The sequence below is a fragment of the Solea solea genome, chromosome 17 (genome assembly GCF_958295425.1).
Source record: "Solea solea chromosome 17, fSolSol10.1, whole genome shotgun sequence".
Lineage (NCBI taxonomy): Eukaryota > Metazoa > Chordata > Actinopteri > Pleuronectiformes > Soleidae > Solea > Solea solea.
The window spans coordinates 21,568,722-21,593,806 of record NC_081150.1 but is presented as its reverse complement, the minus strand read 5'-3'; the positions used below and the strand labels follow the sequence as shown (position 1 = coordinate 21,593,806).

The window sequence follows — 25,085 nt, the reverse complement described above, 5'->3', positions numbered from 1 at the left end:
ACATCAACCCTCTCACCACCTGCCAGGTACAGACACCCTCTATCTGTCTGTCTGTCTAATGATGTACAGTACATTTTGTCACTGAGCAGATCCTGCTAAAATATGACAAAATCATTTGATTCTAAGAAAGTGATATACAGGCTGAGACGATATGGGTTTTGCATTGTCACAAGATGTTTTTTTACCCTTAATGATTTTTATTCTATTTTATTACCAGCACAAGGAAGCGTGGCCCGAGAGAGTATTTTAACTGTTGACTCTCTTGAAGACAATGAAGAACCATCTTCCAGATCAGCCTTCAGAGATCCTCCTGATGGCCTAACAACTGAACCACATGACAAGTTCTCTCTGATGTGGTGGATTGGACGTATGATGATGGACAAATGTTCAGTGAGGGATTTGAAGAGGGTCTGAGTGAGGAGTGTGCAGAAGAGTGAAATTTCAAGGACACAACAGACAAACCATTATATGACAGTGCATCAATAACTGTGGCAGAGTGCCTTTTGATCGTCATGGCTCATGTAAATTGTCATAAAGTAACTGATAAGGCCCTAAGTGATTTGCTCAAAATGTTGAAGTTGCTTTTTCCCGATCTGAATACAGACTGCTTAAACACTGTACAGAAGTTCAAAAGCTTTTTTTTCTCCCAGTCTGCATCATCCCCTATTGTATTGCATAAATATTGCAGTAATTGTTTTGGGTCATTAGAAGATGAACAGTTAGCATGTCTGTCTTGTGGGACCAGTGTGTCCGACAGAAGATCCTCATCCTTCGTAGAGGTTCCAATCGAGGCTCAATTAAGGTAATTGTTTCTGAAGCCAGGTTTTCAGGAGAAGCTTAACTTTAGATTAAGCAGGAAGAAGACAGGCACCAACAACATTGAAGATATATATGATGGCGAAGTTTACAAACAGCTTGTAGATGGGGGTGGTCCTCTTAGTGACCCTAAAAACATCTCACTTACTTGGAACACAGATGGGGAACCTATTTTTAAATCGTCAAAGTTTTCAGTTTGGCCTTTTTATTGTATCATCAATGAATTGAGCTTCATGGAACGCACAAAAAGAGAGAATATGATATTTGCTGGACTTTGGTATGGAGATTCAAAACCATCCATGGTTACATTTCTTAGACCACTAAGTGACACACTGAGTAAACTTGCAGACAATGGAATTCTTGTGCAACCTGCAGAGTTGACATCTGAACCATTTTTGGGGAATTTGGATGTCATAAATGTGAGCAGCCTGGAGAGACTGTGAGGACAGGGGAAAGGGGACATGTCCATGCCTTTCCATACCAACACAGAGATCCAAAAGGGCCACTTCACACAAATAAAAAGTTTGCTCTTGATATGAAAATCGCAAATAAGACCAAAACCACTGTTAAATGATGATGTTATATATATATGTCCTTGCTGGCCTTGCTGCTTACAAGCAGAGATTTCTCTGGATTCTCTGAATCTTTTGATGATACTATGAACTGTAGATGATCAATCCTTAAATTATTTGTAATTATACATTGGGAAAGGTTTTTCTTGAACTAATGGACTATTTGCTCACACAGTTGTTTATAAGTGGTGAACCTCACCCCCTCCTTGTTTGTGAACGACTGATGGTCCTTTTATACCCAATCATGACACTCACCTGTTTCCACTTCACCTGTGGAATGTTCCAAACAGGTGTTCTTTGAGCATTCCTTTAAATTTACCAGTCTTTTGTTGCCCCTGTCCTAACGTTTTTTGAAAGTGTTGCAGTCATCAAATTCAAACATTAAATATCTTCTTTGAAGTATATTCAATTGAATATAAGTCAAATGATTGGCAAATTCACGCCCCTGCCATTCACACTTCACACAACATCTGAATCTCTTCCGTGAACTAAATCAACCACAGTTAGCACTCTCTATGCCAGATAACCACATTCATCACAAGTAACAGATGTCTACAAGGTAAAAAACAACAACAAACTAACTAATAAATGACTTTGTCCCCCCCAAGGAGAAACTGTCTCATCCGTTGGACTTAACCTCCTACTGTAGATGCAACATAGAGCAAAATGATTGGGATGTGATCTTTGTAGAGGAATCTGACTTCAGTGGTTCTGGCGAAAACTACCACCACTCTTCAAAGCCACCTTACAGTGACGATGAGATGCCCCTCAAAAGCTCCAAGACTTCCATCCTCAGTGTGTCTACAAAACCAATGTAAGAGACAGCCTGCCGCTCACCACCATTATCAAGTATGTATGAGTATGAGGTCCTAGAAGCACCAAGCAACCACACATAGGTCATGCCATCCTTTTGAGCAACTGAAAGAATGATATCGGAAAGACACCAATCATGACTGAATCTGAATCTGAAGCATTAAGATTTCATGTTTTGTTCAGTGCCATGTTGACATTTTGTAACCATAAGTTGGAGGCGGGGTCTTTGAAACAGGAAGCTCATTTCAGACACAGTTATTTATTCATAAACTCTGACCTCTACTCTGTCCCCCTGACCAAACCTTTAATGATTAAAAATGAATGAACATTCTTCATTCTCAAATTCTGACATTGACATTGAAGTTCTAATTAATTTGACACAAGTCTGATTCCATACATATTGTACATATATGAAGCTATATTCATTATTTATTGTGGGACTGAACTTAATGTGAATATCTGTTTAATAGATGAAGATCTGCCCTGTCCAACCACTGCAAATTATCATAAACAGCGCAGGAGGAGACCTGCGTGTAAACAAACACGCAATGATCAGGAGAGTGATGATGATGATGATGATGATGTGGGTAATTTCTGGTTTTATATATGACAGAAACACCTGGTGTAATGTGCTTTTTGCAATAAAGTTGCATGTGGGGCTTCTTGTTCCAAATGAGTCTGGTTTAAACGTTCTTCTCTGACCAGCATATCATGACACTGCAGTTTGAGATTTAACAATCAAACATCAAAGACTCCGCGTCCAATTTAATTCATAATAAGAAATGGTGGTCTATTGTTTGAAAATTTAACATTGCATAATTGCATAATATGGCTCTTAATTTATCCCTAAATAAGGAAGTGTCAGAATATTTAGCAGCTATTTTGGGTGAAAATTCATTATTTCAAATCTGCCCTCAATAATCCCAGATTAAATATAATACTTGTTAATATTGCCCTCTGAAACACTTAAACAGTAATAATCTGGTCCTCTCATTGCCTTTGGAAATCTTTATTCTGAATCTTTTTTTTTTACTGAATCTCAAGGGATGTATAGGTTTGGGGTGACACCTACTGTCCAGAAATGGTAATTTTGTCTTGATGTATAAAGTGGAAATGCTGGTCCTCACTCTGTGAGCACTTTAACCCTGTCCTCAGTTCGCAACAAGTACAAGAATGTGTGTGTGTGTGTGAGTGCGTGAGTGTGTGTGTGTGTGTGAGAGAGAGAGTGTGTGACTGTGTATGTGTGTGTGGGAGAGTGAGTGTGTGTGTGTGGGAGTGAGAGTGTGTGTGTGTATATGTATATATATATACATACATACATATATGCATGCATATATATTTATAGATACAATGTTCATAAAGATATATATATATATATATATATACACATATATATATTTAATCCACTCATGTTTTAAAGACATTTGAGATGAATGCTGCCACACACTGCATGTTTGGTTACTCAGCAGTCAATAACACAGCCTCTGATTGGTTAGCAAGTCGACAAGGCAGCCTGTGATTGGCCAATAGACTGAGCTGAGGCTCACAAAGACGGCTGAGTTGCTAAAGTTGCTAAATAATCCACAGTGTAGGATCTATCATTATGAATGTATTTTATAAAGTCTGCCATGGTACAGAACGGTTCATGGCTTGATTTTAAAGCTTCTGAAACATAGACCGCACTGACAAACGTCCCATCCAGGAACTTCGGTACTGTGGAGATATCCATCTTGGCATATACAAGATTTAAGTTTTAACAATCCCCATGTGAGCTTAACTTAGCTAATTGGCTAACTATTAAGGTGATGGACAAGCTGTAAAACTAACCAAACAAAAGTTTTTCTTCATTTTTATCTACAGAGACAGTTGTCTAAAATGTTGTCAACAGTTTGTTGTTACCCTACAATAGAAGATGCTGGTAGTTATTGACATGAGTCATACATGTGTTCAGTCGTCAGGTCCTCATGTTGTTTAGCTGTGAAAGACTTGAGTGATTGTTTGGTTTGACGTCCTCATATTGTTTAGCTGTGAAAGACTTGAGTGTGTGTTTGGTTTCACGTCCTCATATTGTTTAACTGTGAAAGACTTGAGTGTGTGTTTGGTTTGACGTCCTCATATTGTTTAACTGTGAAAGACTTGAGTGTGTGTTTGGTTTGACGTCCTCATATTGTTTAACTGTGAAAGACTTGAGTGTGTGTTTGGTTTCACGTCCTCGTATTGTTTAACTGCGAAAGACTTGATTGTGTGTTTGGTTTGACGTCCTCGTATTGTTTAGCTGTGAAAGACTTGAGTGTGTGTTTGGTTTCACGTCCTCGTATTGTTTAGCTGTGAAAGACTTGAGTGTGTGTTTGGTTTCACGTCCTCGTATTGTTTAGCTGTGAAAGACTTGAGTGTGTGTTTGGTTTGACGTCCTCATATTGTTTAGCTGTGAAAGACTTGAGTGTGCGTTTGGTTTGACGTCCTCATATTGTTTAGCTGTGAAAGACTTGAGTGTGCGTTTGGTTTGACGTCCTCATATTGTTTAACTGTGAAAGACTTTAGTGTGCGTTTGGTTTGACGTCCTCATATTGTTTAGCTGTGAAAGACTTGAGTGTGTGTTTGGTTTGACGTCCTCATATTGTTTAGCTGTGAAAGACTTGAGTGTGCGTTTGGTTTGACGTCCTCATATTGTTTAACTGTGAAAGACTTGAGTGTGTGTTTGGTTTCACGTCCTCATATGGTCTGACCCACTGACTGTAGAGTGTGTGTGTGTTACAGCGTCCCCATATTGTTGGGAAGTTTATCATTTACAATGATAACAGTTTCTATAGAGTCTGGAAGAATAAGTCCAGATCCTCATGAAACAAGTGTGGTTATGTTTTATAATAAGTTCTGCTCTACTGTATGTTATAGTATACAATATATCTGACTGTGTACTGTTGTGTTTTGTTGCAGACATCAAGTGTTGAGATTGCGAATAATTCAGCAGACCCTGAAGTCAGCGAGAGATCCACTGCATCCTATGAACAGGTGATTACACATGTATTTTTTTCTTCATCTCAGTTTGGTCCATTGCACCAATACATACTGTATTAAAACAATAATTACTGTATCAGTTGATGTAAAAATGTCCACAACATTAATAATATCATTACTTTACATCTGATTCTTAATTGGGACAGCTGAGAGGAAGAGAGAGAGGCTTAGGACTTTGTCTGACAACCAGAATTAATAATTCTGTGAGTTAATAATTTAAAGATGAAAATATTTTATTTACAAAAGTAGCTCATTGTGTTACTTTCATATCATACATTGCAAACTGAAAACTGTTGTGCAAGTAGGGATTACTGTCCTATTCAATGAATTTTGATACTGTATATTGTTAATAATGGTTGTCAAGGTTGAACATCCCTCAGTCCATGATGACAGACTTCATGTTGTAGACTCCTCAAGCTGTAGTGACCAGGTAATTAATCTGGCATTATTACCTATTAAAACAAAAATTACATTGAAAATATTTATTTTAATTATTTGTTTTTAATGCCTCATCACTTTCAAAAGCCATGTTATGCACACTGTAATGGTACTGTTGGGAGACGGATACCCTTAATATTGTTTAAGATAATTTTGTTCTCCAATTTTCACTCAGATATCGGATCATGATTCCTCAGATCATTCGGATTATGAAGATATCGACAGTAGTGTACCATGGGGTTTCAGTCAGGGCCTTCAGTAAAAAAAAAACACAAACACAACCACATACAAAACACACTATTATGCACTATATTCACGAGACAGTTGATCTGCAACAACCATAGTACACACGCACACCACTGCGAATCTATAAGTCACTCAGCAACTGCAATTTCACAAGCCACTATATGACACAAAAACAAGCTTCCACATAAGCATAGGCGTCAGCTACGCGGGGAACACGTCCACGGCACTATTTATGATCAACAGTTTTGTCCTCACCACTTCTAAATTATTTTATCAATTTATCATTAACACTGCAACTACCACAAAAGAATTTCCTTCTTTTCTCCAAACATTCGCCGTGAAAAGTGCACACGAAGGAGATCAGAAACATGATGGATCGGTGGTGTTAATGCAGTGCAAGTGCAATCATAGTTTACTTCAAAACCCGCCAAAGGTTCAAACGTTGTTGATGACATCACTGGGGGCTAGCGCCAGACACATCGCTGGGCCTGGTGCGTTCTGTCACTATGATATCACATTTTGATTGGCTGACGACACACGTCCAAAATAACCAAATAGGAAATGGCAGCTTCAACGAAAGGCCAGCAATGCTATTACAGCAGGTCCACGGAGCTATGATGCGTTTAATGACATCCAGGAAAATCCAGCTCAGCTTCACAAAAAATAACCATATTCTTTCTGGAAATATAATCATAACATACTGAAAAAGTAATTGAATTCAGACACGTTCAGACACACATTCATTTGATTATTAAAAAATAATAATAATAAAAAAATATACTTTTTGATATTGTCGGCCCACCACTGGATATCAACTATATTCCAGATTCATCTGGCAGTTCTTCAGACACAAGTCTTTGCAGTAGGGAACTAAGAATCTCAGAAAATCCTCTGGAAAAAGTCTTCAAGGACATATTTATGGGTATAGGCCCATTGGCCCACCAGGCCCATTGGTGGGGAACTCAATGTCCTCCTTCCAAACATCCCAGAAAATGGCCCACCACTTGTTCCTCTTGGTGACTTCAACATCCAGTCAGAGAAGTCATCCGATCTACTTCTTCTACTTTCCTCTCTTTCTCTCTCACTTGCTCCTTCTCCACCAACTCACAAAGCTGGCAACCACCTTGACCTCATCTTCACAAGAAACTGCTCCACCTCCGACCACAAGGTAACTCCACTTCATGTTTCTGATCATTCCTTCATATCCTGATCTCTCCCACTCTGATGATCTCATCTCATCAGATATTGCACTTGTCCGTCGTAACATTCACTCTCTCTCTCCCTCCTCTCTCTCCTCAACTGTTCTATCAGCACTTCCTTCAGCTGACTCCTTCTCCCTCATGCATCCCAACTCTGCCACAGACACCTTCCTCTCTACTCTGTCCTCCTCTCTTGACTCTCTCTGTCCTCTTACTTCACGGCGGGTCCTCCCCAGCCCCATGGTTGTCTGACTCGTGCTGAGTGTGTGCGTGCGGAGAGAGCCACGATACAGGCAGCAGAAAGGAAATGCAGGAAATCAAAACACCCTTCCTATCATTCTCTTCTCTCCACCTTCACTGCCTCTATCTCTGCAGCCAAACAATTTTTCTATCAGACTAAAATTCAATCCTCTTTCTCTAACCCCAAAAAACTTTTCTCGATCTTCTCTAACCTCCTTGACCCCCCACTCCCCCCCCCCTCCTTTTTCCTCCCTTCTACCAATTCACTTTGTCAACTACTTCACAAAAAGACATTTGCTCTTCTTTCTCAACCCCACCTCCTGATCTCACCACTCTACCAACCACAATTTCAGTTCCTTCTCTATCCTCTTTCACCCCTCTATCTCATGATCAATTTCTTTCCCTAATAACCTCTGCCCGCCCCACCTCCTGCCCCCTTGACCCTATCCCTTCTCACCTTCTTCAGTCAATTGCTTCTTATCTTCTTACTTTCCTCACCCACCTCATTAACACATCTCTATCATCTGGTTGCTTTCCGGACTCTCTTAAAGAGGCCAGAGTGACCCCCCTCCTTAAAAAACCCACCCCTGACCCGTCTGAAGTAAATAACTACAGACCTGTCTCTCTTCTTCCTTTTCTCTCCAAAACTCTGGAGCGTGCTATCTTTAATCAACTCTCATCCTACCTTCACCGGAACAACCTTCTCGATCCTCTTCAGTCTGGTTTTAAAGCAGGTCACTCGACCTAAACTGCACTTCTTGCTGTCACTGAGCAACTCCACACTGCCAGGGCTGCCTCTCTCTCCTCTGTGCTCATCCTCTTGGACCTTTCTGCAGCGTTTGACACAGTTAACCACCAGATCCTTACTTCCTCCCTTCAAGAACTAGGTGTCTCAGGCTCTGCACTTACCCTACTCTCGTCCTATCTTCAAAACCGAACATACAGAGTAACCTGTGTCGGAACCCTGTCCTCTAGCTACTGGGGGTCCCTCAGGGTTCTGTCTTGGGCCCTCTCCTCTTCTCTCTATACACCAACTCTCTTGGTTCTGTTATTCTCTCTCATTGTTTTTCCTATCACAGCTACGCTGATGACACCCAACTCATTCTCTCTTTTCCCAGCTCCGACACATGTAGCAGAACGGATCTTCGCTTGTCTGACCGAAATCTCTCAGTGGATGTCTGACCATCACCTAAAACTCAATCTCGAAAAGACTGAGTTTCCTTTTCTCCCAGGAAAGGGCTCTCCCACCACAGATCTAACCATCATCCTCGACCACTCTGTGGTAGCTCCTTCTCATACCGCAAGGAACCTGGGTGTGACACTTGATGACCATCTCTCCCTCACTGCCAACATTGCTGCAACAGCTCGATCTTGCAGATACATGTTGCACAACATCAGAAGGATACGGCCTCTTCTAACCCAGAAGGTGGCACAGGTTCTGGTCCTGTCATGATCTGTCACTTCTGCTTAGTATCTTGTTTTGTTTCTCCCTTCATGTTCCATGTCTTGTCTTCCTGTTTTATTTTGAAATCACTCACCCTTGTCTACCCTGTGGTTCCTGTCTACCCCGCCCCCTTCCTCGTCTGTGTGCACTTGACCCCTGATTGTGTCTTCCACACCTGCAGCCAATCACTCCCTAATCAAGCACTGCTTATATTCCCCTCTGTGTCTTGTCTCGCCGCCAGTTCGTTGTAGTTCATAGCTCACGTTCCAGCACTCTTGTTCCACAGCCATAGTTTAGTCTTATCGTGTTTTTGAACCTTGCCTGCCCTTTTTGACCTTGCCTTTTTACCTGACATTTTTGTACCTCTGCCTGATCTCTTTGACCTTCCGTGTACCGAACCTCTGCCTGGAATTAAACTCTGTTACTGACTTATTCGTGTTCTGAATCTTGCATTTGAGTCCCTTGTTCTGCTCAGCCATAGTTCATGATATAACGAACTGGCCAGACATGGACTCAGCTGGCTCAACAGCAGGAGCAGCTCACGTCCTTGTGCGCCACACTGAGCGAACTGGCAGCTCGCCAGGACTCAATGATGACATCTTTGGGCTCACAGTTTCATGAACTACTCTCTTACCTACCACGAGAGGCGCCTGCCGAAGCGACGTCGGACCAAGCCTCTCTCCCGGGTTGACACGCGGACGCGCAGCCCCCTGCCAGCACTGCGCCATCTTGCCTGCAGCTCTCCCGTCCAGAGCACTTCTCCGGGGATTCAGGGGACGTGAGACCGTTCCTGACACAGTGTGAGCTGCACTCTGAACTACAACCATCGGCTTTTCCGACAGACCGGTCTAAGGTGGCGTTCATAATCTCCCACCTCACGGGACGTGCAGAGGCATGGGCTACTGCCGAATGGAGCCGTCGTTCGACAGCCTGCACTTCACTTGTCAGTTTCACACGGGCTCTCAAGCAGATTTAAACCCATCAAGAACAGTCCTCTCGTCCCTCCGGCCAAGCCCCCTCCTCCCACCCGATTCATCAACAATGACCCAGTGTTTACTGTCAAGAAGCTCCTGTCTTCTCGCCGTCGGGGCCGGGGGCTCCAGTACCTAGTGGACTGGGAGGGCTATGGGCCTGAGGAGCGCTCCTGGGTTCCTTCCAGGTTCATCTTGGACCCTTCCCTCATCAGGGACTTTCATGCCACCCACCCTGAAGCGCCTGGGCCTTCAGGAGCCGGCCCTTTGGGAGGGGGGATACTGTCATGATCTGTCACTTCTTCCCTTCATGTTCCATGTCTTGTCTTCCTGTTTTATTTTGAAATCACTCACCCTTGTCTCTGTTTCAGGTTCAGGTCTACCCCGCCCCCTTCCTCGTCTGTGTGCACCTGACCCCTGATTGTGTCTTCCACACCTGCATCCAATCACTCCCTAATCAAGCACTGCTTATATTGTTTGTTTGTAACATAACAAACATGTCTTGTGTACTGCATGACCTGCAGCACAGATCTGTGTTGCTCATAGCCCATTCTGGGCCTTGTTTGCCTTTCCATTAAAAGCAGGAAAGGCAGAAAGTGTTCCCATGATTTTTTTTCACTTGAACATTTACTGCTTCATAAATCCAACACAATAATAAGTAGACTGACCACATTTGCTCACATTTGTTGTATGAACATGTGATATTTCTTACCAGGTTACCTGATTAGTGAGCATATACATGTATGATTATTGTGTAGATATTTCAGACGTATATAACAGAAGCAAAGTTGCAAATTCTGACTCTATCCCTACTTGGTCTATATAAGTCACAAAAACCTGAACATTGTGTATATCTAAGGGTTTCACAATTCACTGACATATGTATATATACATATATAATGAAACAACATGAAATAACAGTGTTTGATGTCATGGTACTCATTTGTCACATGCCACACTGTTGGAAAACCTGATAAAAACTACCTCAGTTTTATCTCCAGAACATTTTCACGTCTTTATCTCACTGTTGGACAAACTTGGGGCTGGTTTGGTACTGTTGCTAATGGAAACACAAAAAAATACATCATGTATTATACCGACCTAAATGGTTAATAACAACATACAGAAACTTTCTCAAGTAACTTTTTTTTTAGTTATTTCATGCAAAAACCTAACCAAAACCAAACCAAAAGCCCTGGATCTCCCAAACCAAAAGCCCTGGATCAACTGTGAAGTTCGGTCCATGCTACGTCCACGCTCAGCTGCATTTGCCTCAGGCAGTGCTGAGAACTACAAAAAGGCCAGCTATGACCTGCGTAGGTCCATCAGAGATGCCAAGAAGCAATACAGACTGAAGCTGGAGGGTTTCTACTCCACCACAGATTCCCGTCGCATGTGGCAAGGACTGCAGCACATCACTGACTACCAGCAGGGGAACAGATGGGCCACAACCAGCCAGCCCTCACTACCAGATGAGCTAAATGAGTTCTATGCCCGCTTCGAGGCCCTCAACACCAACCAACAGAGAGGACCACTGACCACGGAGCGTGCACAAGACTCACCACTCACCGTGACGACAGCTGAGGTGCGTACAGCTCTGAGGAGAACAAATCCACGGAAAGCAGCCGGCCCAGACAACATCTCTGGGTGTGCCCTCAGGGTCTGTTCATGGGAACTGGCTGATGTGCTCGCTGATATCTACAACCTGTCACTAGCACAAGCTGTTGTTCCTGTCTGCTTCAAATCCACCACCATCGTTCCCCTCCCGAAGAAAAACATTGTGACCTGCCTGAATGACTATCGTCCCATTGCACTCACCCCTATAGTGATGAAGTGTTTCGAGAGGATAGTCATGACACACATCAAAAAGAACATCTCGGACACCTTGGACCCTTTACAGTTTGCGTACCGTCAGAACCGGTCCACAGACGATGCCATCAACACTCGTTATTCACACCACCCTCACTCACCTAGAGGCCAAGGATACATACGTCAGACTGCTTTTCATAGACTACAGCTCAGCGTTTAACATGGTCATTCCCCATAAACTCTCTACTAAGCTCCTCACTCTTGGTTTGACACCTGGTCTCTGTAACTGGGTGCTGAGCTTCCTCAATGACAGACCCCAGTCAGTCAGAGTTGGCAACTGCACATCTCAAACAAGAACTGTAAGCATAGGGACCCCCCAGGGCTGCGTGCTGAGTCCTTTACTGTACACCCTCTTCACCTACGATTGTGTGGCCACCCAGAACAACAACAGTATCGTAAAGTTTGCGGCGATACTACAGTCATCGGACTGATTACTGGTGGGTCGGAGACGGCGTATAGGAGAGAGGTGGCAGAACTTCTGGCCTGGTGTCAGGACAATAATCCCTCCTTGAATGCAGAAAAGACCAAGGAGATGATCATTGACCCGAGACGGAAGACAGTGTAGCACATACCACTGTGCATAGGTGAGACAGAAGTGGACAGGGTGAAAACCTTCAAATTCCTCGGCACTTACATCAGCAAGGACCTCACTTGGTCTCACAACGCACAGCAAAGGATTAAAAAAGCCCAGCAGCGACTGTACTTCCTCAGAAAGCTGAGGAAATTTGGCATGTCATCCAAAATCCTCAGCAACTTCTACAGGTGTACGGTCGAGAGCATCCTCACTAGTTCCATCACAGTCTGGTATGGAAACTGCACTGCCCAAGACAGGAAGGCCCTCCAGCGGGTGGTCAAAACTGCACAGTTCATCTCTGGAGCAGCCTTCCACTCACTTCAGGACATCTACTCCACCAGGGCCACCAGAAGAGCCCACAACATCATCAAAGACAGCACACACCCACAGCACAGACTCTTCACGCTGCTGCCATCAGGCAGAAGCTACAGGAGTCTATAATCCAGAACCACAAGAATGACAAACAGTTTTTATCCACAGGCCATCAGACTGGTGAATAGCTCCCTCATCAAGACCCCCCCTCCCTCACACCCCTGAACTGATCCACACACACACACACACACACACACACACACACACTCTCCCACACACACACACACACACACAGACACACACACACTGCTGCCTCCATCACTAAGTTCAAATGTCTTATTTTGTCACTTCAGTGTTTGAAATCCTTTGTTCAGATTGACGTCAGTGACACAAAGTGACCACACGAGGCAGCAGAGGACCAGCAGCTCCTGTGTCCCCGCAGCTAAAATCACTGGTTTTCTCTATGGGCTTTGGTGTGGGAGAGTGAGTGGATGGAGCTGTTAATCTATGACCTAAAAGAGCGTAGACTTAATCTGACATAGATTGTATTAGGTGTCAGTACCTCGTCATCAACACAACAAAGTAGATTAAAGTGATATGATGTGGTTTTTATTGATGTTGAAAATGTCATTCTTCATTAAGCCACAGAAACAGAAACCACAGACACTGATGATGTTTGGAAAGTGCAAAAACCCTCTGAGTGTCATGAGTTTCCTGTCACTGTGGACACGTTCTTCACTGTCGTTCACAGAGCAGCAGGAGGACAGAGGTCATCCTGAGGTCACGCACACTCAGTTTCACCTGCATCACAGCAGAAACCACACTTCCTCATTCATGGCATAATCTGCTCATGTGTGTTTCATTTTCCGTGTGTGTGTGTGTGTGTGTAACTCTGAGTGTTGTTCTGCTCACACGCAGCAGGGGGCGCTGTTGTCAGGCAGCATGAAGAGGAGGAGGAGGAGAAGCAGTGCATGCTGGGACAGAAAGGCTTGTCAGTGAGAAGATGATGTTCTTCAGACAAAGAGTCAAACTCTTAACATCTTTATTTACTTTGTTTTCTATTGGATTGAAAACCTTGAATTTTATTTTATATTATTTTGACTTCTTTCTTTTTATTTTATATAAAGCATTTATTCATTTTTATTTTTTTTTACTTTCTGTATCTTTTAATTTCACTTTCAAACATTCACTTTTTGTTTATTTTTATCTCAGTGTGTGTGAACCTGTGTGTTTCAGGCTGGTTCTCAGCAGCAGGGGGCGCTCACAGCGCAGGACGGCGGCTCAGTTAATGACAGACATGTTGATTTTTTAAGTCTTTATTTATTGATGGTTTCAACAAAGAATGACTGAGACGAGCTTTGACCTCGTCCACCACTGAAGCTGCTGTCTCTTCATGTCCTACAGAGGACACAGAGACACTGAGGAACCATGCCAGACCCAGAACCCAGGATAAACCGGTTCAGTGAATGTGGTCCTGAAGGTGTGGAGGTGGATCAGTGAGTCAGAGGAGACGCTGTAGAAGGACAGAGTCCCAGCAGGACAGTCCACATACACTGATACTCTGTGAGAGACAGAGGACATGATGGGTGTTCGTGTCCCACAGTGACGGACAAAGTGACCATAAACATCAGAGCAGATCAGACTCCAGGACTGATCATTATCTCCAAACACACAGTCAGAACTGTTGACTTTCCTCTTGATTCCTCTGTAACTCAGTGATATATAAACAGTTCCTCTCCACTCGACCTCCCAGTAACAGCGACCAGTCAGACCAGGTCTACACAGCAGCTGAGACCAGAACTCAAATCTGTCTGGATGATCAGGATACGACTGATCTTCTGTCACACAGGTCACTTTCCTGTTGTCGTCAGACAGTTTGAGGTTTCTGTTCATTGTGTTTGTGTCCAGTTCCAGTTCACATGAATCTGATGAAGACAACGAGACACAGCTGCAGTTTATTGATGATCAGCTGATATGTTGTTATTTCCTGTAAATCCATACTTACACTTCCTGAGACCAGGTTTTAACCACTGCTCTCCAGCATGGTCCATCCTGGAGGAAGAAACAGTCTGAATGAGTTTCTGTCCAACATGAGTCCAAACTGTTGTCTTAATGACGCACTCTGGTGGACACAATGATGAACTACAAGGACAGGTGTGTTTCAAAGAGAAGACGGTGGCTGTTTCTCAATACTCAAGGAAGCAAGTATGTACTTGCTTACTTGGGAAGTATATACTTGAGAAGTACGCTGGGAGTATATACTTGCCAAGTACGGGAGTACACAAGTATGTGGTTGTTTCTCAATACTCAAGTATGCAAGTATGTATGTATTGTTCTGCTGTAGTGCTGCAGTGCTGCAGCCTCATTAGCTCCACCTACGGTGTTGATAAATGAACATATGAAATACTTTTAATAAATGCATATATATGTTGTTATTATTTTACATTTTAAATATTTAACTTCATTTATTAATTTATTTCTATTAAAATATACAACACGAATAATACAATGTGGAAAATAGATATATTACAGCATTGTAGAGTAGTGTGCATTTGGACTATCTGGGTATCTCATAGGACTACTGGAATTAAGCTAAGTATCACTTCTGTAGGTCTTTCTTATTTGGTTGCTATTTCAATAATTGCTATTGTATGTAACTGGGTTGCTTGACTTTGTGACTTTTGAGTTGTCTGTTTAATTAAGGTGAAAGTTTTGTAAAGATATTTTGTCTGCTAGGTCAAAGAGAAAGTTGTTATTGTTGCTGCTTTGACCTAGTTTCTATTGAGCCATCACCATCACCAGGTGAGAAGTTTCACTGGCAAAGGGGAGTGGCCAACACAGCTGAGTAAGATTTAAACCAGACCCAAACCAGCATTTGTCAGTGTGCATTTGGACTATCTGGGTATCTCATAGGACTACTGGAATTAAGCTAAGTATCACTTCTGTAGGTCTTTCTTATTTGGTTGCTATTTCAATAATTGCTATTGTATGTAACTGGGTTGCTTGACTTTGTGACTTTTGAGTTGTCTGTTTAATTAAGGTGAAAGTTTTGTAAAGATATTTTGTCTGCTAGGTCAAAGAGAAAGTTGTTATTGTTGCTGCTTTGACCTAGTTTCTATTGAGCCATCACCATCACCAGGTGAGAAGTTTCACTGGCAAAGGGGAGTGGCCAACACAGCTGAGTAAGATTTAAACCAGACCCAAACCAGCATTTGTCAGTGTGCATTTGGACTATCTGGGTATCTCATAGGACTACTGGAATTAAGCTAAGTATCACTTCTGTAGGTCTTTCTTATTTGGTTGCTATTTCAATAATTGCTATTGTATGTAACTGGGTTGCTTGACTTTGTGACTTTTGAGTTGTCTGTTTAATTAAGGTGAAAGTTTTGTAAAGATATTTTGTCTGCTAGGTCAAAGAGAAAGTTGTTATTGTTGCTGCTTTGACCTAGTTTCTATTGAGCCATCACCATCACCAGGTGAGAAGTTTCACTGGCAAAGGGGAGTGGCCAACACTGCTGAGTAAGATTTAAACCAGACCCAAACCAGCATTTGTCAGTGTGCATTTGGACTATCTGGGTATCTCATAGGACTACTGGAATTAAGCTAAGTATCACTTCTGTAGGTCTTTCTTATTTGGTTGCTATTTCAATAATTGCTATTGTATGTAACTGGGTTGCTTGACTTTGTGACTTTTGAGTTGTCTGTTTAATTAAGGTGAAAGTTTTGTAAAGATATTTTGTCTGCTAGGTCAAAGAGAAAGTTGTTATTGTTGCTGCTTTGACCTAGTTTCTATTGAGCCATCACCATCACCAGGTGAGAAGTTTCACTGGCAAAGGGGAGTGGCCAACACAGCTGTAACTAATCAGCCCCTAATCAGGGAGTGGCCACTCAGCTGCAACTAATCAGACACCTGATTAGGTGTCTTTGAAAAAGCAGCACTGACTTTGAAGCGGCAGCTTCAGCGGCAGACTCTTCAGACGAAGACTCAGGAAGACAAAGACAAAGGAGTCTAAACCGGAGTCTGATGAAGACTCAGGAAGACAAAGACAAAGGAGTCTAAACCGGAGTCTAACAAGGAGGCTAACGAGGCTAAGTACCTGTCTGCAAGTGTTTTCGACCTTTCACATATGTGCCTTTTTTCCATTCCTGTTCATGTCTCTTCTCATAGATACTACAAACCTCACAATCACTCACAGCATCACCGTAACCTGTCCTCACTTATCTATCCCACCCGCTCCACACACATCCAACACCTTGTCGCAGGGGGCCTGTGGAACTGCCAGTCAGCTACCCGCAAAACTGAGTTCATTTCCGGCTTTGCTACTGAGCAATGCCTGGACTTCCTTGCTCTCACTGAGACTTGGATAACACCCTCCAACACAGCCACCCCTGCAGCTCTCTCCTCCGCCCACTCCTTCTCCCACACACCCAGATCCACTGGAAGAGGTGGTGGGACAGGTCTGCTCATCAACCCCAACTGGACTTTCACTCTTTACCCACTGCCACACTTCTCTTCACAGTCGTTTGAATTTCATGCTGTAACTGTAACTCACCCAGTCAAACTAACCATTATTGTCATCTACCGTCCACCAGGCCCATTGGGACACTTCTTGGAGGAACTAGATGTCCTCCTCTCAAACGTCCCAGAAAATGGCCCACCACTTGTTCTTCTGGGTGACTTCAACATCCAGTCAGAGAAGTCATCCGATCTACTATTTCTACTTTCGTCTCTTTCTCTCTCACTTGCTCCTTCTCCACCAACTCACAAAGCTGGCAACCACCTCGACCTCATCTTCACCAGAAACTGCTCCACCTCCGACCTCACGGTAACTCCACTTCATGTCTCTGATCATTTCTTCATTTCCTACTCTCTCCCACTCTGCCAATCTGAGGATCTCATCTTATCAGATACTGCACTTGTCCGTCGCAACATTCGCTCTCTCTCTCCCTCCTCTCTCTCCTCAACTGTTCTATCAGCACTTCCTTCAGCTGACTCCTTCTCCCTCATGCATCCCAACTCTGCCACTGACACATTCATCTGTACTCTGTCCTCCTCTCTTGACTCTCTCTGTCCTCTTACTTCACGGCGGGTTCGTAAGTCCTCCCCAGCCCCGTGGTTGTCGGACTCAGTGCGTACTGAGAGAGCCACGATACGGGCAGCAGAAAGGAAATGGAGGAAATCAAAACTCCCTGACGACCTGCGTTCCTATCACTCTCTTCTCTCCACCCTCACTGCCTCTATCTCTGCAGCCAAACAATCTTTCTATCAGACTAAAATTCAATCCTCTTTCTCTAACCCCAAAAAACTTTTCTCGATCTTCTCTAACCTCCTTGACCCCCCTACCCTCCCTCCTCCCTCCTCCCTTCTACCAATTCACTTTGTCAACTACTTCACAAAGAAAGTAGATGACATTCGCTCTTCTTTCTCAACCCCACCTCCTGATCTCACCACTCTACCAACCACAATTTCAGCTCCTTCTCTATCCTCTTTCACCCCTCTAGCTCAGGATCAAGTTCTTTCCCTAATAACCTCTGCCCGCCCCACCTCCTGCCCCCTTGACCCTATCCCCTCTCACCTTCTTCAGTCAATTGCTTCTGATCTTCTTCCTTTCCTCACCCACCTCATTAACACATCTCTATCATCTGGTTGCTTTCCGGACTCTCTTAAAGAGGCCAGAGTGACCCCCCTCCTTAAAAAACCCACCCTTGACCCGTCTGAAGTAAATAACTACAGACCTGTCTCTCTCCTTCCTTTTCTCTCCAAAACTCTGGAGCGTGCTATCTTTAATCAACTCTCCTCCTACCTTCACCGGAACAACCTTCTTGATCCTCTTCAGTCTGGTTTTAAAGCAGGTCACTCGACCGAAACTGCACTCCTTGCTGTCACTGAGCAACTCCACACTGCCAGGGCTGCCTCTCTCTCCTCTGTGCTCATCCTCTTGGACCTTTCTGCAGCGTTTGACACAGTTAACCACCAGATCCTTATTTCCTCCCTTCAAGAACTAGGTGTCTCAGGATCTGCACTTACCCTACTCTCGTCCTATCTTCAAAACCGAACATACAGAGTCACCTGGAGAGGATCTGTGTCGGAACCCTGTCCTCTAGCTACTGGGGTCCCTCAGGGTTCTGTCTTGGGCCCTCTCCTCTTCTCTCTATACACCAACTCTCTTGGGTCTGTTATTCTCTCTCATGGTTTTTCCTATCACAGCTACGCCGACGACACCCAACTCATCCTCTCTTTTCCCAGCTCAGACACAAATGTAGCAGAACGGATCTCCGCTTGTCTGACCGACATCTCTCAGTGGATGTCTGACCATCACCTGAAACTCAATCTCAACAAGACTGAGTTTCTTTTTCTCCCAGGAAAGGGCTCTCCCACCACAGACCTAACCATCACCCTCGACAACTCTGTGGTAACTCCGTCTCATACCGCAAGGAACCTGGGTGTGACACTTGATGACCATCTCTCCCTCACTGCCAACATTGCTGCAACAGCTCGATCTTGCAGATACATGTTGCACAACATCAGAAGGATACGGCCTCTTCTAACCCAGAAGGCGGCACAGGTTCTGGTCCAGGCTCTTGTCATCTCACGCTTGGATTACTGCAACTCACTCCTGGCTGGTCTCCCTGCGTGTGCCATACGACCCCTGCAACTCATCCAGAATGCAGCAGCTCGACTGGTCTTCAACTTACCAAAATTCTCCCACACTACACCTCTCCTCCGCTCCCTTCACTGGCTTCCTGTAGCTGCTCGCATCCGCTTCAAGACTCTAGTGCTTGCGTTCCATGCTACAAACGGATCCGGTCCAGCCTACATCCAGGACATGATCAAAACCTACACCCCAGCCCGCCCACTTCGCTCTGCATCGGCAAACCGGCTCGCTGCCCCCTCACTGAGAGGATCGCAGAGGCACTTACAGAACTCGAGACTGTTCACTGTCCTCGCTCCCAAATGGTGGAACGAGCTCCCCATTGACATCCGGACAGCGGAAAGCCTCCACATCTTCCGCCGCCGACTAAAAACACATTTCTTCCGACTCTACCTCGACTAAGACGATAACGACGACGAAAAAAAAAAAAAAAAAAAAAAAAAAAAAAAAATCGCACTTATGACTAGCACTTCATAGTTTGATTTACTTGAAGCTCTTACTTACTTCTAGCTCTTATTTGTACCCAAATGTTTAAATGCACTTATTGTAAGTCGCTTTGGATAAAAGCGTCTGCTAAATGACATGTAATGTAATGTAATGTAGTATATATTATATATATATGACTTGTACAAATATATACTACTCTACATATCTAATATTTACATATTATATTTAAATACAGATACAATGACCGTGCGACTTTAATATAAATCTAACATTCAAAGTTCAAATAAATAAAACATAAACAATATACAAACTTTTAAACTGTCAGGTCAAAACGTTTCCATTAAAAACAAAATAACACGTCAACAACAATTCTATGGATCACACCGAGCATCTAATGACAGTGACGGCTGAGCCAGCGGATCATTTCATCAGGACAGGCCGAGGTCACGCTGCTCTGTGCCGGGCACAGTGAGCGCCGAGCGTCCGCAGAGGCGGAGCTTATCGTTTTTGATAGGCTTCCTTTTTCTTATGAACGACAGGTGATGAGTTGATGATGCAGGAGAAGACCCCACTGACACAGGACTTGTATCGAACAAAGGGATTTTATTTAGTCACAAGTCAGGCGTCAGAACCAAGCTCTGTAGCAGCTCGGGAGAATGTGTTCTTGCCGAATCTCCGAACAATTCTGCCTCAGAAAAGCAAAACTAACCTTATATAGATTTTCTAGCATTCTTATTTGCAGGCATCACATGTTTCGACCCCCGCCTTTCTCCTGTTTCCATAATGCAACAACTTGAAAAACAAGTTGGGTCCGGATATACCATACTGTCCCATGATCTTTAAATTGGACAATATCCAATATTTGACCATTTAGTCAAACAAGAGACATCTATATTTCCTAACTAACCATATTCAAAACAGACCCTCAAGTTTCCTGTCCTATACAGGATGCCTATTGTAAAACGTATGGTCTGACTTGTCATGTGTCCCAGAGACCCTCTTGTCTCATGTTTACTTATTAATGTCAATCATCAATACATTGAAGTATTAAACTTTAGCTGTGTTAATGTGTTCTTCTTAGTTCATATACTTCAGTATTCTGGGATACATGGCCATCCCAAGTACGCTTACAGTTTTTGTCAATTGCTAAAACACTAAACCCTATTGTCTGAACCAAATGCTCAGTTGCCTGAAGCCACTGATTGAATCAATCACTCTTTTGGCAAAACCATAAGCACTTTTCACCTGTTTAGGCACAACTTGCCAACACATTTTCATTGTGATGCACCTGTAAGTGACTAGCTTATTCGTCATTCATGTTCCTTCGTTTTAACCCCGGAACCTGTATGGCTATCTACTTTGTTTACGTCCCGTCGCTGTAGGCGAATAGCTTATTCGTTATTCACGTTCATTCACTGTTACCACGGAACCTGTATGGCTGACTCTTTTGTTTACGTTTCGTCACTGTAAGCCCGGGAACACGCTAGTCTGCAGCTGTTCTCTCTCCCGGCTTTCCACATCACCCGTACCTCTGTTCTGGAGTAAGTTAGCACATTATCTTGGTTTGATTATCACATTTATTACTTGCTTGTACTTTATGTTCTGTACATTATTAGACTTACCTGCGCTGTATTTGTGTGTCGTTTGTTAAGAGCCCATCAAGCTAACAGCAAGTTTTGAAGCAGTCATGTGTGAGTTTTGCACCCTTGGTGAGCGGAGTGAGGTGTGTATCTGGTATATTATGTGTGTGTGTAAATAGTAAACATATTTGTGCTATAAGCCTAATCTAATTACTGTTGTTTATTTTTTGAAGCACAGTATTTCTATGTGTTTTATGGTTTGATTGAATGCACTGTGGAAATGTGATTTGTATTAAATAAATTATTTCTGTTTATTTTTAGTTTTCACGGTGCTACTAAATAAAAGGAAATTGCACCTGTCGAGACTCTCTGCCATTATTATGTACGTCAAGGGCTGCAACAGCACCCGTGCTGCATAATGGTGAGCACAGGTGACACAAGTCAAACACAATGAAAGCACAAGTGTCACCACGTGAACACAACAACTCAAAGCTGATCACACTTGTGGCTGATGATGTGAGGGAACATATAAGCCAGTTCAGAGAGCACTGGTTTGTGAGGCCCTACGATGGATAGACATCTGAGAGAAAGAGTTTGTGTGAGAGGAGGTCGAGGATGTCGAGGAGGTCGAGGAGGTCAGCAAAGATATCTGATGAAATCAGAGCGACTGTGATTGACCATGTTCTTGTCCATGGTATGAGCATGAGGGAGGCCGGACAAAGGCTACAACCAAACATCAGTAGATTCACTGTGTCCACCATAATCCCAAGATTTAGAGAAGAGAGCAGGTAAGCAATTACCTGCTCTACGTGTAAATGCACAAGATTTCAGTTTTTTTGTCTTTTAGTACAAGTGCTAAATGCACAGGTGTTTTGTTTTGCAACATGCATTTAGCCTACAGTGAACAATAAACATTTATTTCTCCAGCTTCATGTCCTGAGTGTTGTGTTTTCTATTTTTCTACCTAGTGTTTAGTGACTGTTCAGTAGTGTTTATTATTTGACAGCATAGTTGAGTTTTGAGCACAGATTGAAAAGTTTTGAGGTGAAAGTTTGGTTTTGCAAGAAGAGTCTGAGGTTTTGTGAATGTAGCTTGAAAATTGGGTTTTGTGTTCACAGTTTAGAGAAAAGAGAGAGCAGCTTTCAAGAAATGTGTCTGAGCAATCAAGGAAAAACTGTAAGTCACCTCCGATGCATACCTGGTAAAAATGGGCGGAGCGAGAATACTTCCGGGTCCTCGCTGTTCGCTTACTTGAGAATTAGAACAGCACTTGAACAGTACCGGAGTACGCAAGTACGCAAGTATGCACAAGTATGGATATTGAGAAACGGCCGGTGTCTACAGAACCAGAGACCACAGTTTCAGGAGGCTACGCATTTACTCAACAGCGCCACCACGTGGACAACACAGAAGACAACTTCTATACATTTGAAACCCACCACGAGTAAACCAGCAACAAGTTGGCCCAGCACAAACCAAGTAAACAAAGAAAATAGATAAAATAGAGGGATTTCATTTGTATTTTTTACAGTGTTTCAAATCGCAGTATTGTGGGTCTAAAAAGCATAAACTTTGTATTTGAATTACGGTTGTTTGATCGCTTGCTTGAATCGATACCTAGTTTCCAGTGCTTTCGTGGTTTTTTTCAGCTGCGCGTCACAGAGGAAACACATGGCTACTTATGCAGCTGCTGCTGCGGAGGCTTGTCGCTGTGACTGCTGCTTCCAAAACTTGTGTGTTTTCACCGTTGAATGAAGAATGAAGAACAACTTGATTGTAGCTGTTAGATGACGAACATCTCGTACACAACTCACTACAAACACCACAGAATAAAGACATCTTTACTTTAGTTTGACCGTAGACTGTTTGAAGTGGACCAGGACTGTTCTGTACCCAGTACCAGGACTTCTCACATGATGCTGCTACTCTGTGCAGATGATCTGTCCAGTTCATGGTTCTGGTCGTTTCTCAGGCTGAACTACGTGACATTCACTCGTTCTCACGAGGTGTTTAAAAAGTGTCACTAATGTTTGGTTATACTCACTGACAGAGGAAAACATAATAACAGGACATCTTCAACCTGAACCTGCTGACAAGTTTGAATACTGCTGATGAACATGAAGAGGAAGGAGGAGGAGGAAGAGGAGAATACCTGAGAGTGTCCAGTCTCCAGTGAGGACTCTTCAGTCCAGCAGACAGCAGCTTCTTTCCTGAGTCTCCTGGATGATTGTAGCTCAGGTCCAGTTCTCTGAGATGGGAGGGGTTGGAGGTCAGAGCTGAGGTCAGAGAAGAACATCCTTCTTCTGAGACCAGACAACCTGACAGACTGGAGTTAAGAAGATATGATGAACTCAGTGATTCAGAAAAAAACATCTGCATCAACTAGAACCTAAAGAAGCAAAGAGTCTGAGTCAGAGTTCTGACCTGAGAGTCTCCAGAGAACAGTGAGGACTCTTCAGTCCATCACACAGCAGCTTCACTCCTGGATCCTGCAGGTCGTTGTTACTCAGGTCCACGTGTCTCAGACGAGAGGACACAGAGCTGAGGACTGAGGACTGAGCTTCACAGCTTCTCTCTGAGAGTTTACAGCCACTCATTCTGAGGAGGAGTTCAAGAAAATCTATTCACATATGTAATTAGAAAAATAATCAGGGACAGGTGAGGAGCGAGAGAAGGGTACCAAGGAGAAACTGCGAGCTCTCAGAAGGCAGTCTCCATCCTCTCCAGAAGAAGTATAAGCTTTGACTGATTTTTGAAGAGTTGGAAAGCTAAACAGAACGTGCTATATTCACCACATGATGAGAATATATATACAGGCGAGGGTTGTATAAGGACACATTTTCTGTGGAATGAACAGAGACCTTTTCTTTCTTTTTTAGAGCGCCATGGTGGGGGCCCTCAGCCCACAGGTGGGAGAGGCTTTCCCTCACAGCTAGATATTTTATCTAGCTCAGGCCAGGGTCTTTTCTCTTTTTGTTTATCCTTTTTTCTATTTCTTGCTTATGTTTGGTGTTGTTATTTGTTCAGGGAGCAGATCTTTCAATTTTCATCTTGTTAAGTTTGTTGGTACACTTACAAGTAAATAAGTATGGCTAGTGACAAATTAAAATTCATTTCCTTTAATGTCAATGGGCTGTTGAATCCAGTTAAACGTAGTAAAATCCTATCTAAAGTGAGAACAGAACAAGCCCATGTGGTTTATTTACAAGAGACCCATTTGACAGACAAGGAGCATTTACAAGGGCTTTACAAATCTGTTTTTTTCTTCATACAAATCAGGGCAGAGAAGAGGAGTTGCTATTCTCATTTCAAACAAGCTACATTTTGAAAAAGTATTTGAAATGGGTGATAAAGAGGGCACGTTTATTTTAAGTAAGGGGTAAGATAGATGGGAATCAATCTAAGAAAAGAAAATAGGAATAAAATGATAGAGGATTTAAAAAACAAGCTAAAGGTACAAGAAGGAAAACAGAAATTAGATTTGGCACAGAATACATTGAGAGAAATTAGACACACCAGGAATGAAATTAATAATTTGGCCACACAAGAAATCGAGAAAAATGTAATGTTTCTGAAACAGAAAGACTACGAAAGTTCAGCCATACCAAAAGAAGGCAAGGATAAAGTGGAGTGTGGCTCTTTTAGGCCAATCTCTGTTCTTAATGTGGACTATAAATGATTTACTTCTGTTATGGCCAAACGATTAGAAGAATTCCTGCCGACACTGATACATAATGATCAGACAGGTTTCATACACCAACGCCAAACACAAGACAATATACCAAAGACACTACATATTATGGATCAAACTGAAGCAATTGTGATGAGCGTAGATGCTTGTGGCAGTGGGGTATGGTTAGAGCGGCGACTGCTGGAGGAGAGGGAGGAGTGGCTCA

General features: G+C 43.1%; 1 protein-coding gene across 1 annotated transcript; it reads right to left on the bottom strand.

Moving 5' to 3' along the window:
• Positions 1-13,809: 13,809 nt before the first annotated feature.
• LOC131443452 (stonustoxin subunit beta-like) lies at positions 13,810-23,725 on the bottom strand. Its single transcript, XM_058613107.1, has 4 exons — positions 23,614-23,725; positions 23,342-23,515; positions 14,515-14,561; positions 13,810-14,434 (listed from the first exon to the last, which is right to left on the bottom strand). Exons 3-4 carry the CDS (start codon positions 14,558-14,560, stop codon positions 13,908-13,910), a joined length of 573 nt encoding a protein of 190 aa, XP_058469090.1. The 5' UTR covers position 14,561; positions 23,342-23,515; positions 23,614-23,725; the 3' UTR covers positions 13,810-13,907.
• Between the last annotated feature and the right edge of the window lie 1,360 nt (positions 23,726-25,085).

Coding starts and splice junctions, on each gene's coding strand:
- LOC131443452 (XM_058613107.1), bottom strand. CDS start 14,560: ATGGACCATGCTGGAGAGCAGTGGTTAAAACCTGGTCTCAGGAAGT. Junction 14,435..14,514: donor AAAACCTGGTCTCAGGAAGT/GTAAGTATGGAT, acceptor TGTCTTCATCAG/ATTCATGTGAACTGGAACTG.